Genomic DNA, 14,849 nt, shown 5'->3' on the forward strand with positions numbered 1-14,849 from the left:
ACTTCCAGTTGTATCAGTTTCCGCATAGATAGAAACATAGTAAGATTTACACAAGAATTGCTTACTTTTAAACTTTTAAAGTATATGTAGTACTTGTGAAACAAGCATTGAATATTTCAAACACTATTTTCTAATCGGGTGACTTTTATGCAACATTTATGATTCACCTATTCCTTCAAAAACAATGTCACATCTAATTGAACTAAATCATAAATGCTTTACTAAAATCACTTCAAAATTACGAAGATATCATCATCATCATTATCATTATCATCATCATCATCATTATCATCATCATTTCTGTTTTAGATGTGTAATGTTAAGTGCTACAGTCTACGCTACACGTTGCATCAATACTTCACTTTGTAATTTCTTATTCTCGGGATTTTTTTAATTCGATAAAAAAAACAGCGATAAACACAATAAGTTGATACAGATGAGAACAACCCAAAGTGACAGAATAGTGAATGGACAGCAGGTGGAAGACGCTGCTGGTGGGCGTTTAGTCCTCGAGGTTTGTAATAACCTGCATGTCTCGTTTTAATTCTATCGAATGGTTGCATGGTATCTATAATCAGGTATTAAATGTTCAGTAACTTCGGAACATACAGTCAAAATATTCCCTGGATCATTATGTCACTACAACTATGCTGATTATAAACTAATTCTTTGATAAGGAATATATTGCACTGAGAAATGGACAACTGTCAATGGTGTCGTTATTATTGTTTGTGTCTATAAGGTATACAGATATTCGTATCCGATGCCTGTATTAGATTATGTTGTAACAAGCTCATGACATGCGCCTGGTAGAAAATTCGTACAAACAATTTATAATGTAGTTTTATATCATTTTTGTTTTCTAAATTTGCATAATATGTTCTTGAAATTTGTATATACAATATATTGGTCATCAATTTTTCTGTTAACACACCAATTACAGGCTGTTGAACACTGACTGGATATAGATATTTATTAAGCAACTTTTTTAAAGTTTACAATGTATTGCATTTCATATTGATAGTCCGGTCGTTCGGACTTATTGTATCGAGCCACAGCCAAAATACAACACCGACAATTCAGAATATCGATACTGACTGTCAATATTTATTCAACACGTTTATCAACTGCTTTGGTGTCACAATACACCAGGCATCGAAAAATTCCTTATCAAATAACAGTGCTTAGTCAGCCTGGGTCAAACGATTCGAATAAAACTCCCTCTGGCTTATCGAACTTATTGGCCGTCAATCATCACAGTGTAGCTGGTCAATGTCCGAAATCTTCGTAGCAACTGGCCGACTATTGATACTTCACTACTGTCGTATACATGTTCACACGATGTAGGTATTGTCTTATATCGATCCTTAAGTGCAGACATCCGTCAGGTGTTGTATGCTAAGCGAAGGTACAGACAGGTATAATGCTTCCTTAGTTACATCAAACATTTTACCTCTAACACCCTACCTTGATCCTAATAGACATACACATTCGACCGTCTATGTGTAAAACACGTCTTGATTAAAGGCGCTAGTTTTTCAGCTGTCAGGTTTTATATCATTACTTATCGACCTCAAAATTAAACAGGCTTGACTTCCTATTGTTTTTAGGTTAATCAATTTTCAGTTTTTATTCTGAAGGCGAATGTTTCATTGTTTAGAGATAACGTTAGTCGATACTCTCTGTTTTCATTAATGTGTAATTATGCTTAAAGGGGTGGGGTGGGTGGGTTCAAACTGTTTTACATAGTTAAATATAAAATGAGATACGTCATCTATTTGTGCCGTATTTATAGGTCTTTCAATAATTGAATAGATAAAATGTCGTATGGAATATGTGAAATAATTTCTAAATTCATGATGATTAGTTATTAAATAATATTGACGGACATACTAGTCTTATATACCATATACAAATAAGGTAATTGTAGTGGTGGTCCTTTATTATCTAACGTTTTAGTTTCTGAAACACTATAAATAATAATGGAATGGAATCCTAAAGTTGTATTTCTTATTTTATTAAATGTTTATGAAACGTTAAAATACTTGTATAATTCTTATTCATTAGCGCAAGTTACTGGATATAAATATTCTTTTGGAAAAAACAGATGTGTGTACGGTAGACATAACATGTCAATGTATTTCTGATATTATGAATCCTGTATCATCAAGTTTCATCTCCTTATAGTGAAACATAAAAGTCATCCATGAGCCATTGGTGTCTTCATTAAAATCGAATTTGAATGTTAGATATAAACGGTATATGATTCACAATTTCTCCGTATCATATACACAACATTACATGATGCTTATTAATTTTTGGAAGGAAACCAATTCGAAAATTTGACTTCTGGCGCCGCTGAGCTGTGTACAACTGTCAGATCTCGTGAACCAGGATAACTCGATAGCGGGATTGGATAGGATTAACAACCACACGCCTTTAAAGGGGATTTATTTACATATTATATCAAGTCTTACGCACGATAATGGTTTTAAGAACAAATTATTTCTATATACCCTACGTACCGTGTGTGTACTAAGAACTTAAGTTTGCCTCATAAACCTATCGACATTACGCCTAGTTTGGTGGGGTTCTCCTCGAGTGCTTTCTGAGATCCCGTTATAATGCACTTACCTCGATTTGTATACGTAAACCCACCGTATGGTATATATCTATATACATTGATCCGAGTCTATCAGATTAGGTAGAAAATAGTATAGCTTAAATGCCCGAAGCTGTCACAATAGACCAGCGCTCTGTGTTTCTATATATCGACTGTGTTTGGTGTACGAGGCTCCCATAACAAAACCGGGTATCGTGAGGGCAGACTAGTGCTGTGTGTTAAGTATTTGTGGCAGCTGTGAAGTCTGACACGGTGTTGATACATTTATATTGAAGACATGATAGTACTCTGACACCAAACACATGACATAGTGTCATGGTTTAGGATCAGTTCAAACATTTGGACGTTCGATATTTCGGAACTATATTTACTGTCTGTGATGGTATTGTGGTGACTCCAGAAACATTCAAATTATTTTCTTGTGACATATATCGAACAGCATGAAACCAAATGATATCAAACGTATATACTAGTGTTCTGGATAATATATTTTGAAACGATACACCGTATTTTATCTTTTTATGTGAAACTCTTTCAAAATGTTGGACCAGCCGCAGCGTTGGGCTAATTTGACAAATTTCGGAAATATTCCAAGCATGAAAGAAGCTTTGATGAGCAAACAACAATCTGATCGTAGATTATTGAACATGAAGCTAAAACAAAGGGCTTTAACGGGCAAACCCCAAAACAAGAGGTTTGTATCATCTGCTTCTACTTCACAGGGACGTGAACCACGCCGGTATCCCATGGAATACTCTCGCGAAGACTCGACGAGAGCAGGAAAGCAACATCAAGCACTCCGTAAACAGTTGGAACAACGAGTACACAATGCTAGGATAGACAGTGGCAGTTTAAGACAATACAGCCTTGGTCTGTTTGACAGTGTTGTGCAGAATCTGAACAAAAACGATTCTAATTACAAGCCAAAACAGCAAACAAGTACTTTGTATCATGCTAACGAGGAAAAAGACAAAAAACCCATCCGGCCACAAACGGCAGGTCACAATGGACCCTCATATGATGGCAGTCTTCTTTATAACAAAAGAGGAAAGGTCTTGAATTCCATTAGGCTAAGGCCACAGTCTGAGCCTGTAGGCAGGTATAACCACGTGAAAGGAAAGATTGTACCTCCAGAGATACAGAAGACACTATGTCAGAGCAACAACGAGTTCCGTGTGCTGACCTCTCCTATGCCCATACATCCTCCATCTCCAAGGTCAAGGTCATCATCAATAAGTGATTTTAAGCTGGTGCCATTAAATGGAACTGGAAGTATTTCAGAAATTTCTTCAGTCCATGACTTTAACACTGATGGGGCTGTACGTGTTGAACTGAACAGTGAGAATGGATTTGTTGAATTGGACGAGTTGGAAACCTCCAGAACTTCCTCCCAGATATCCAATGACATTGCATTCAGAACGAGGAATATGCCGTCAGGCACTGTCCACTTTTACTCACTAGAATACGAAAGTTCAATTGAGGAATCCATCCCGGATGTACCACCACCAGCTGAGGTTAAGCCACCTCCTCCTCCACCAGAAGAACCGAAGGCCAAGGCAAAGAAGGGCAAACAAAGGTAAGTTATCATGATCTTCCGTTTATAATGAGTTTATTACATAGATGCATGTTTAACTCATAAAAATATACGCATTTTATGCAAGTCTGATCATTTCAATCTATTTGGTGAAAGTCATATAGTTTATATAAAACGGTTATTTCATTGCAATGCCGTATAAACATGTGCATTTGATGTCCAGTCACCTGACTTATATTTTCATTCACTCTTCAATTCAATTTAATTGTCATTACATGATCGAAAGTTGGTATGGGTTTCTTACATTTCATTACCGAAATATACATCGGTTTAAACTTTGAGATTTCCTTGACTCTTTCAGCTTTAGTGTAACTCTACTCTGGCTAACACATCTATTTTTTTTTCTATTATCTTTATGATTTGACGACAAACGTTAACTTTTGCAAACAGAGGATAAGAAATACACTGTCTATCGATTGAGTAGTACGAGTAATACTGATTCGTAACCATATCTCGGAATGTGTTATTAAAATAAATAAAGACGACCTTCCACGCAGTGTTATTCTGTGGATATAAGTTTTGTAATAAAATACCACTTCTGACAATCAGTATCGTGACAATCTTTTAAAAGTCAGTTTCCGTTACTAAACCATGGATAAACGATAAGGTCTTGATATCAATTATATCTACTGGAGACGACCATTACGTGCATACATATTAGAAGTAGGTCGGTGTATTCATACAGGGTGATGAGTTTGAAATTGAATATCTGTAAATAGTTTAAATACCCGTAATAATCAGTATTTAAAAAGTATCATTATGATCTGTCATTATTGAAGGCAATTCAATTTCTTATAAAAAATGAAAATATCATGATATAGAATAGATCACAGCATTTCAATAGACAGTAATGCACAGTACTGTCGTATTGAATTCAAGTATACTGAATACATATTCATTGTATTGCTATACGAAATGTGATTAATATTTCAACAATGAGAAAATCCGTGTTAAATGAAAATAAAAAGTGCCAAGGTTTTCTAAACGGAGGACAGGTATATGACCTGAAAACATGTGAGATCAAGTTTTGCATAATATTTGTTATCTTAATGAATTTGGATAGGAATTAGAATTGAATACTTTCTCAATTTCGGGTGATCATTTTTAAACAAATAACAAGCTTTAATTAGATTTGCCTTTGAATGCGAAAATTGCAAGATGATCGATACGAAAATATCGTACTTAAATGATGACTTCATCATTTTGGCAGTAACTAATCGATGAACGATGTTTAGAAAATGAAATGACTTGGTCGAGATATTTTGAAAAGGATAAAAACGCTTATCTCATTTGTTTGATCATATTTAGGCTCGTCCTGAGTTGGTCCAGGGCGGAAATGAGTGGAGGATAATGTTTAAAAAACATGCCTGGTTAGACCCCATTGAAATATTTAGTATTGATTGCTGAGCTACGCCTATATACAGTCTGACATTTTTCAAACCAAGTTAATTTAAAATTTCATAATAAATAACCTTCAATTAATAACATGTCACTGTTAAAAAGGCAAACTGTCAACTTTACAAGAACACCTTACTTTTTATAAATTTTGTGTCGTATAGCACATTTTGTTTCTCTTTGGTATTTTGATGCGTATCTATTTCAAGTTAATCTTAGACATAAAGGAATACGCCACATGTGTTCTTAAATGACGCATGCTTTTAATTCTGAACCACGCGTGTTTCATTTTCGTCATTTGACCCAATGTTGAAGGTTTAGCCATGACTATAATGAATGTTTCAGTGTCAACCAGTGTGAAGGCTAGACATTAAAACTAATCGGGGACAAGTAGGGATCAAATGTACTTCAAATTAAAACCAACATTCAATCACAGGGCGCGGTACATTGATAGTAAGATTGGTGACATTAACTCAATATAGACCAAGTTTTAATTAATTATCTTGATTAAGATATATTACCTTAAATGGTGAAACAGGGGCTGGAATTTTCTAATGTGTGAACCTAAATTATGAGTTCAATCAATTCTGTTAGATGAAAACATGTAGACCATAGTTCCGATTGATAAGATGTGTCTCACACAGCATAGTCACATTACATGTGATAATTATTACATTAGTAGTTAAGCAGTTGAGTCATGATCCGTGGGAGCATTCAGTACCTATAACCGCGGTCAGTTCAGCCGAAGTACAACATGTCACGGGTATTTAATTTGTTCTCTCTGAAATACTGATAATAAATGCTAATTTTAAAACAAACAATAAAAACATTTTAAATTCTCGTTAAAATGAGGCTTTTAGAAATCTAATCCCGATCAAGTTAATTTAATCGAGAAAACTACAGTACTATTGGTTGGTGGTATTTAAATACCATTAAGCTAAATTATCGTCGTTATTTAACGACTACTGATACTAAACAAAACATATAATGAAACTTGATATCTGTTTCAAAATATCGATTAATGCAGGCCAATGTTGTTAACATTAGATTCTCACTGGCTGAAATATAAGATACAAGAGGTAAATCTCTTAACAGAGCGGCAATAGGTCTCCTTTCTATTGTTGATGGTATATGAAAAATATGGCGATTGAGAGGTGCAAGAATGGGGTGGTAACTGATCACAAAAAGTTGTATGTTTTGCTAAATTAGAAATGTACCTCTGTCTATACTATAAATATATATACTGGATTAAATCCCCGCTTATCACGTTTACGGAGATAAAACATATGTGAATATGTGGTCCTATTTCCATAGACACAGTCCGCGCATAACACTTACTTATAAGACGACAACAGCAGGCGGTTAGGTAATCATTTCATAACTTCGGATTTAGTTTATTGATAACATTGTAAGGAAATATTAAACACGTGTAGTTGTAATCTGTCATTACATCAAAGGAAGAATAAGGCTGAACATTTATATGCTATGTCATTTTAAAACAAGTATTGACATGCAAAATAAAGCTATCTGTATCATTTGTTTTTTCCATGCGCAAATATAAACAGTCTGAAATCGAGGCAAAACATTTTAAGAGTACATCTATTTAATTAAAATATTTCATTACCTTCACATAATAAATATGTGTATCAATACTATATGTATCGATACACAATTTCAATTCATATTTTGTACATATATCTATATATATATAAATGTACAAAATATGAATGAAATATCTTTGCCCTTTTTATATCGAATGTTCATGCTTGTGATGAAATTTAATATTTCTATTAAAATCATAAATATAATTTTACGTTAGAACAACAAGGATTTGAAATGTATTGTACTTCACAATCAAAGAATGCGATCAAGAATGGCTCTATTGAATTGTCTAAATTTGGCATGTGTTAACGATTTGTCGTCCGAAATAGATTTTTTATCGGACTATTAGTACGTCTAAAGGACCTGTTTATGACTTACAACAATGATATCGTATACGTGTATCTCCAGGTGTGGCCAGCTATAGACAGGTAAATTAGTAGGTATCCTTTGTTCAATACATGTTGGCAATAATAAATGCATGTTTATGCACATAACACCTTGTTTTTTATAACATGTTTTCCGACAAAACAATATAAATGATTGATTTGATATTATTTTTCAAGTAGTTTAAAGCTTGGAACAAAGACACAAATATATGTTACATTACAGTTGACAGTTGTAATGCTTAATGTTTTAGTGTTTTCTCAACGATAATAACATGGTCAAAAATATCAACAACATACTATAATGTGTCGCTGTAATCAGTTGTCTATCTCAAATAATTATATTCACATTCCAATCGATCAATAACATAAAAACTTTATAACATAAAAACTTTATTGATGATGAAGTCCATGAAACGAAATCAGGACTGTATTGGAATTGATGCTTTATAAATACCAAGATAAGAAAATTAACACAGGAGCAAGTATTTATAGTATGTAACATATAACTAATGGAAAAATTATCATTTATCTTTAAATTTGATGGGAAGTATACACGTATGAAGGTTGCAGTTTTCATCAATATGCCTTTATTCTTCGTGTTCATCGTAATTTGTTAAACAATTAACCTCGAAAATACCAGCTGACATTTTGAATCGATAGTTCTATAATCGCCATGGTTTGGCAGTGATTGTTTACCTCGATAGCCTGTCGAGGTCAGAATAATCAACAATGAATGCTCTGGTAATGCGTTAGCAGTCATATGCTAATAGCCGATTTTATCTCATAATATTAAAACATTAACCGAGGAATTTTTATATATCTATTTAAAATAATTAGGTCTTAATAACTAATTGGCAATGCGCGATTGATTACGTATAGGTGTCCTGCATACTTATCTTTAATCAGTGACAGATTTTAATTGGTTCTACACAAACGATAATTAAATATTTGCCGAAGGTAAGAACTTACAGTGTTCATTATAACTCACTGCAGTCTGCAGTCACCTAGAATATACAAAATGTAGATTTGATATTGATACCAAATGGAAAACAAAATAAATTATCATTGCTTGCATTCTGACAAAATAGAAATTCAAACTAGCCATAAACGTGAATCGGTATCTCAAAGATCAAAATAAGACATTTTTTTCACAACAACATGATAAGGCACTGACAGGAAAAACGCCACCTGTGGCAATACCTAAATAGAATTCTTTCAGGGTGGATATCGGGCCCAGCTATTGTGTTAGGTTAAATATTGGTTCTGTACATTGAAATTATATTCACCAGATAATGAATTTACAATATTTAGCATGGGCTAATCTCCTCCAACACGAATGTAGAATAGGCTCCTGACAATTAATTTGTATAATTCCTTCATGTATGTATACAGGTTTTGTCATGGTGTTTCGTAGACTTTGGTATTGAACTCTCGTGTCACACACAGACAGGAACAGTAAATGGTTCAGTCACAAAACAGAAAAAAGCATCAAACAGCAAATGTATATAACATAAATACCATGTCATTAAGTAAATATAAGCTGTATAATGCATGTATATTTAAAGAGTACCGTATTAATATAGACATAACACAATCAAACAAGAGTTGTACGTAGTTATATTTCAAATGTATTGAACGCTTACTTGAATGAAAATATCTCTGTAAAATCAGTGGTTGTTAAACCTACATTCACAGACTAATGTCATATTTAACTAGACAGCCGTGGTTAAACCTACATCCATAGAATAACGCCATATTTAACTAGACAGTGGCAGTTAAACCTAAATTCACATAATAACGCCATATTTAACTAAACAGTCCTGGTTAAACCTACATTCACAGAATTACGCCATATTTAACTAAACAGCCGTGGTTAAACCTACATTCACATAATTACGTCATATTTAACTAAACAGCCGTGTTTAAACCTACATCAACAGAATTACGTTATATCTAACTAGACAGACGTGGTTAACCGTGCAATCACAGAATAATGCCATATTTAGCTAGACAGTCGTGGTTGAACCTTTGCTGTCGGTGGTTAGGTGCTAGAAAATAAATAAGCTATCGTTGGCTTATTAAAATCAACCGACATAAACTTACATACATGTATACAGCTACAATCAGACGGATTTTCTCCTTCAGAAAATGTTTTATGAATTACATAACACACATTCGTCTTATCCTAAGTAAGAACATTGGTGGGGTGTTTTATAATATCATTATACGTTAATCTGCTCTTACAGTAACCTTTAACCAAATACAGTTTGGTATTTTGATAGATGTATATACATATATACAAAAGAGTATCTTAATGTATCATTGCCTTTTAAGGGGACGATATAATCCGAATAAACGGACAGTGAAACATGTTAAATGAATCATGACATTGCTGAATATTTGTTTGTCATCAATGAAGTTGTACAAAAGGCATGCAGGTGAATAGGACCTTTTAATACTTATTTAGAATAAGATGCAACAGAACCGAATAATGAAAGATAAAAGTCATGTATTATTCAATGTTGGATCAATATCTGTCTATGGCAAAGTTGCATTTTCTGTCTAAATCCATTGATTAACTCTTCTCAAGGGATTAAAGGAATCAAAGGTAACTATATAAAAAATCAGAGACTAGAACTACGGTACTTTAAAGGGAACATTATTTATTCACTGGTCTAAACCATGGTTCATGACATAGCTGTATGGAAGGGTAGTTCAGACGTTATATATCATTAGGTGTATACAAGCTGGCATGTTTTCTTTTAAATAAACGAGATAATGTGGACGAGTGGCGCAGTGCTGTTTAACTTCGCCTTTCACTGAGGCGTCCGGGGTTCGATTACACGAACGGGCATAAAAACGGTAGAGGAGATAGCATCGGAAAATAAAACTTCCGATCACACCTGTGGATTAATGCAATGTACACATGGTTAATACTAAGCTGTTGGCTTCTAGAATTAGTCAAAATGTGTTGTCATTTTGCTTCGATTGTTTTCGTTCCTGATGTATTACTGGTTAAGCGTTCGAGTTAAACACTTACAGGTAAATGTGTTCGGTTTCTTGTATGTATTACTCTTCCTCAGGTTAAAATTCCTTGCTAAAGCCATGTAAGTATTGAGTTTATGTTGATTGAAAGCACTTTGTCAAATAAGAATTCCACAGGAACCTGAATTTCAGTCCTTGTTTTACACGGCCGGACCAATGAATCCCTAGTTAAGCCTTTAGAACACATACGCGTTGTCCACACAAAGATTACCTCTGTTTTCATGATAACAAATATTTGTCAAGAAAAAGTGCTGTCACACAAATTACTTGTCGTACCGAACCTGTGTCGTACTATGCACCGTATTGCAGTGGTTTTAAACGTGCAAATTTAATCATGTCACCCTTAATCATGTATTTAATGTCATGTGTGAACTGGATTTTATTCTTAGTGAACAAAAATCATTTTCTATGTGCAGAATATCTTTTTTTGAGAACATTAACAGGTAAGAATATAGACTTTAAAATTTGTTCTATCAAAAACATTTTCTGAAAAGGTAAAAAACTGTCGTTGTATTTTAAAATTGACTTTAAATATCATACAACGATTTTATGATTAGTTGAGAAACGTAGCAAGACATGTTACATGTTTTTCAGTGAATGAATAATGTTAATTACTTTTTTTATTGCGAGTCTCGTATAACTGTTTGTTTAAGCGTTAAAACGTTTTTCCGGTAAAGTCATATCTCCTTTTATCTAATATCACATGAACATATCCACTTTGACAGTTAATGGTTTCAATACAATAATTCAATCCACGTCGATTACAACAGTTCAGACGACGTAACCAGCAGATTGTATTGTACCTGCCATTGATATTGGCCTTCACACCTGTTTGTGAATGTTACAGATCAGAATGGTTCTCAACAACCATTATCCAGAACAAACATCAATATACAACGTACCTGTACATAGATCTCATCACTAAAGCGCCACTACACACAGGCAATTATAAACCAGAAAATGATATTAAAATATACCGCAACATCCTACAGCTAGTAGAGTATACAAGAAAAAATATAAAATGTACGGCTATCATACATGGAGTATAGTATACCAGAAAAAAATTACATTGTAATGTACAGCCATATCATAACAGTCCTTGTAGTATACCAGGGAAAATTATATTACGATGTACAGCCATATCCTAACAGTCCTTGTAGTATACCAGGATAAAATTATATTACAATGTACAGCCATATCTTAACAGTCCTTGTAGTATACCAGGGAAAATGATATTACAATGTACAGCCAAATCATAACAGTCCTTGTAGTATACCAGGGAAAATGATATTACAATGTACAGCCAAATCATAACAGTCCTTGTAGTATACCAGGGAAAATGATATTACAATGTACAGCCAAATCATAACAGTCCTTGTAGTATACCAGGGAAAATGATATTACAATGTACAGCCAAATCATAACAGTCCTTGTAGTATACCAGGGAAAATGGTATTACAATGTACAGCCATATCTTAACAGTCCTTGTAGCATACCAGGGAAAATGATATTACAATGTACAGCCAAATCATAACAGTCCTTGTAGTATACCAGGGAAAATGATATTACAATGTACAGCCAAATCATAACAGTCCTTGTAGTATACCAGGGAAAATGGTATTAAAATGCGCAACTATATCATACAGGCTGTAGGATATACCAGAAAAATGATATTATAATTTACAGCTATATCTTAACAGTCTGTATAGTATACCAGGAAACATGATATTACAACTATATCAGGCTGTAGGATATACCAGAAAAATATTTGACAGTGTACAGCCACAACAAAAAGGTTACAGGGAGCCAGAAAGGGCGAATAAATCTTCCCAACTTTTTATTGAAATCTAAACATGTGTACACGCCTATCTAATCATATATCAACTGTCCATTAGTTAAGCCTAGTATCTATTTCCAGATACACATTTATACTGGGTAGGTCTCATTCACTTTGAGCGTCAAGAAGCACAAACACCAGTTTGAATATATCCGAAATTTTAACGATAGTCCGACATTTACACAGTAACAAAAAAGATATAGGAAAAAATACCGCTTTCTACGGAAGTAATTGCATCCGCATTTATTGATGTTCAAGGAAAATCTGGTTTCACAATAGCCATCTGGTTTCACAATAGCGTATGTTATCAGGAACTGTTTATAAGTTATCTGTGGACGGTTTCTGTCATCAATTTTTTTCTACACCAAAGCAGTTTATCAATGCCATCGATTTGTAGTTATGTTATTGTATAGATACACCACTCTATAATGGAGGACATTGTTATGTCGTGGTACTTTACATAAAGGTCTACATAGATATTACAATCATAAATGTTTTACAAAACCCAATATTGATATGAACCGGATGTTTACACGGGAACCATGGCACTAGTGAGTGTGGATAGACAATGATGGCAGTCCTCCGCTATCCTTTCGACATAATACAATGTGTTGACAATCCAATGCTTAACAGCTCAACTGCGTTGACCGGTTTAGTTGATAAACAATGTTTCATTGAAGCAAATAAACTTTTTCCATACCATTGCACAGGGCACTTTGATAGTGTCTTACTTAACACAAGCAACTGAAGATGAAGCAACCATATTCTGAAGGTAACACTAATTCATTTGCCAATATTTTTGACCGGTATTTACATCCTTGAAATATTTATGTTTTGTTAGGTCAAGTGCCAAAAAGAAGAAGGAATCGGAACCGCCACCACCACCACCGCCAGAACCAGTAGTAGTCAAGGCACCAGAGGTCAAGAAACCATTGAGAGGACCAAAGTGTTGGGTGGATGACGCAACTGTTACTAGTGAGTGTGAGGATAAGGCCGAAAATGAGCAAACAACATCGGAAGGAAACCGTCCAGTTTCTGCAGCTAAATCCCTCACAATCTCTGACAAGCGTACAACGGACATAATAGACCCGGCAAATAGTGCCGGACAGCAGCAAATACAGGGGGATACTGCCGCACCAGTGGACTCTGATGTAGAAGGTGCTGATGAAGGTCCCTCCTTCTTACCCAAATTTCTCTGTCCAAGTTCGGTTCGGAAATCAAAGTACGCTGCTGTCAAAGAATGGTTAACAACAACGAATTTTAACCATGCCGAGAAATCTGTACCATTATTATAATGACGAATCGAGGTTATTCTCAGAAAATACTAAAATAAACATGTTCCGGTGTGATTCGTAACTATCATACTCATGACACGGTATCGAACATTAAACAAAAGTGGGTGGTGTACTCAAGGATAAATAAGGAGGCGAAGTTATGGAACGAGTTCATTGTATCCAATGTGTGATATATTTAGATATATGATAGAATCACAACTCCGTGTGTTCATTTATCTTAATGGCAGCCATACTTTATCAATGGTCGTCATGAACAACATGATCGCTATAGCAAATATATATCATGAAACATATCTACAAGTGTATTTCGTACACGCAATTTTGTTTCAGAATATTACTCGTACCACAAGGCCAGAGTGAAAAGTGAAAATAACACATACCTGTGCATTGCTGTTGGTTTGATGTATCATGACGTTATTTATAAATTGCAATTTTCTTATATAAAATTATAACTATACATATATTGACAAAAGCATACGGAATTTTTAAAATACTACATGCTTTGAAGCGATACCAGTGGTTCCATGTTCGTTCGGAATCACTTATGAATACTCTATACACAGGGAGCCTCACTCGTGATCTAGCAATATCTCCTGTCAGTGTACAACGACAGTTGTGTGTATGAAATGATCTGCGTTGTAAACAATACATTTCTTTGTACAAAAATGAGTCGTTTGTTGTCAATGGCATAACTTTGGTACAAGGGAAATAACTCCTGTTTATACAGCATTCATGGTATTACTCAATGGTTACTTGGGTACATCTTTGTTACTGCTGTGGTTTCTAAATGATATAAAAAATTATAAGAACATGTGTAAATGATACTTATGAAGTTAGTCTTTATCGGCTCCGAACAGGGCACACTTACCTAACTCATTTATTTCTTAATTGATCTTTCTTTCATCATATAACTGACTTGGTTTTATTTCCTTTCATATTGGTAAATCATAAAATAATCTTAAAGACACGTGTAATAACACTATTATGACGTCTAGGCATTGGAAAACACATCGTACTCGTCGAAAGAAGACTGTTGCGGGGAAAATTTTATTTTTTTCCTCCCTTTTTTTCC

The 14,849-nt window shown here is 34.3% G+C and overlaps 1 protein-coding gene across 1 annotated transcript; it reads left to right on the top strand.

The window, feature by feature from the left end:
- Positions 1-3,162: 3,162 nt before the first annotated feature.
- Positions 3,163-13,777, top strand: LOC132565326 (uncharacterized). The gene is made up of 3 exons (XM_060229966.1): positions 3,163-4,199; positions 10,684-10,707; positions 13,324-13,777. The coding sequence occupies exons 1-3, from the start codon at positions 3,163-3,165 to the stop codon at positions 13,775-13,777; spliced, it is 1,515 nt and encodes a 504-aa protein (XP_060085949.1).
- The last annotated feature ends 1,072 nt before the right edge of the window (positions 13,778-14,849 follow it).

This window comes from Ylistrum balloti, unplaced genomic scaffold (genome assembly GCF_031769215.1).
Source record: "Ylistrum balloti isolate Yb309-2 unplaced genomic scaffold, AGI_CSIRO_Ybal_v1 Utg369716, whole genome shotgun sequence".
Lineage (NCBI taxonomy): Eukaryota > Metazoa > Mollusca > Bivalvia > Pectinida > Pectinidae > Ylistrum > Ylistrum balloti.

Bases quoted from the DNA above. Each gene is read 5' to 3' on its own strand.
- LOC132565326 (XM_060229966.1), top strand. From the start codon at position 3,163: ATGTTGGACCAGCCGCAGCGTTGGGCTAATTTGACAAATTTCGGAAAT. The intron at 4,200-10,683 runs GTAAGTTATCAT...ACTCTTCCTCAG, and splicing joins GCAAAGAAGGGCAAACAAAG to GTTAAAATTCCTTGCTAAAG. The intron at 10,708-13,323 runs GTAAGTATTGAG...ATGTTTTGTTAG, and splicing joins AAATTCCTTGCTAAAGCCAT to GTCAAGTGCCAAAAAGAAGA.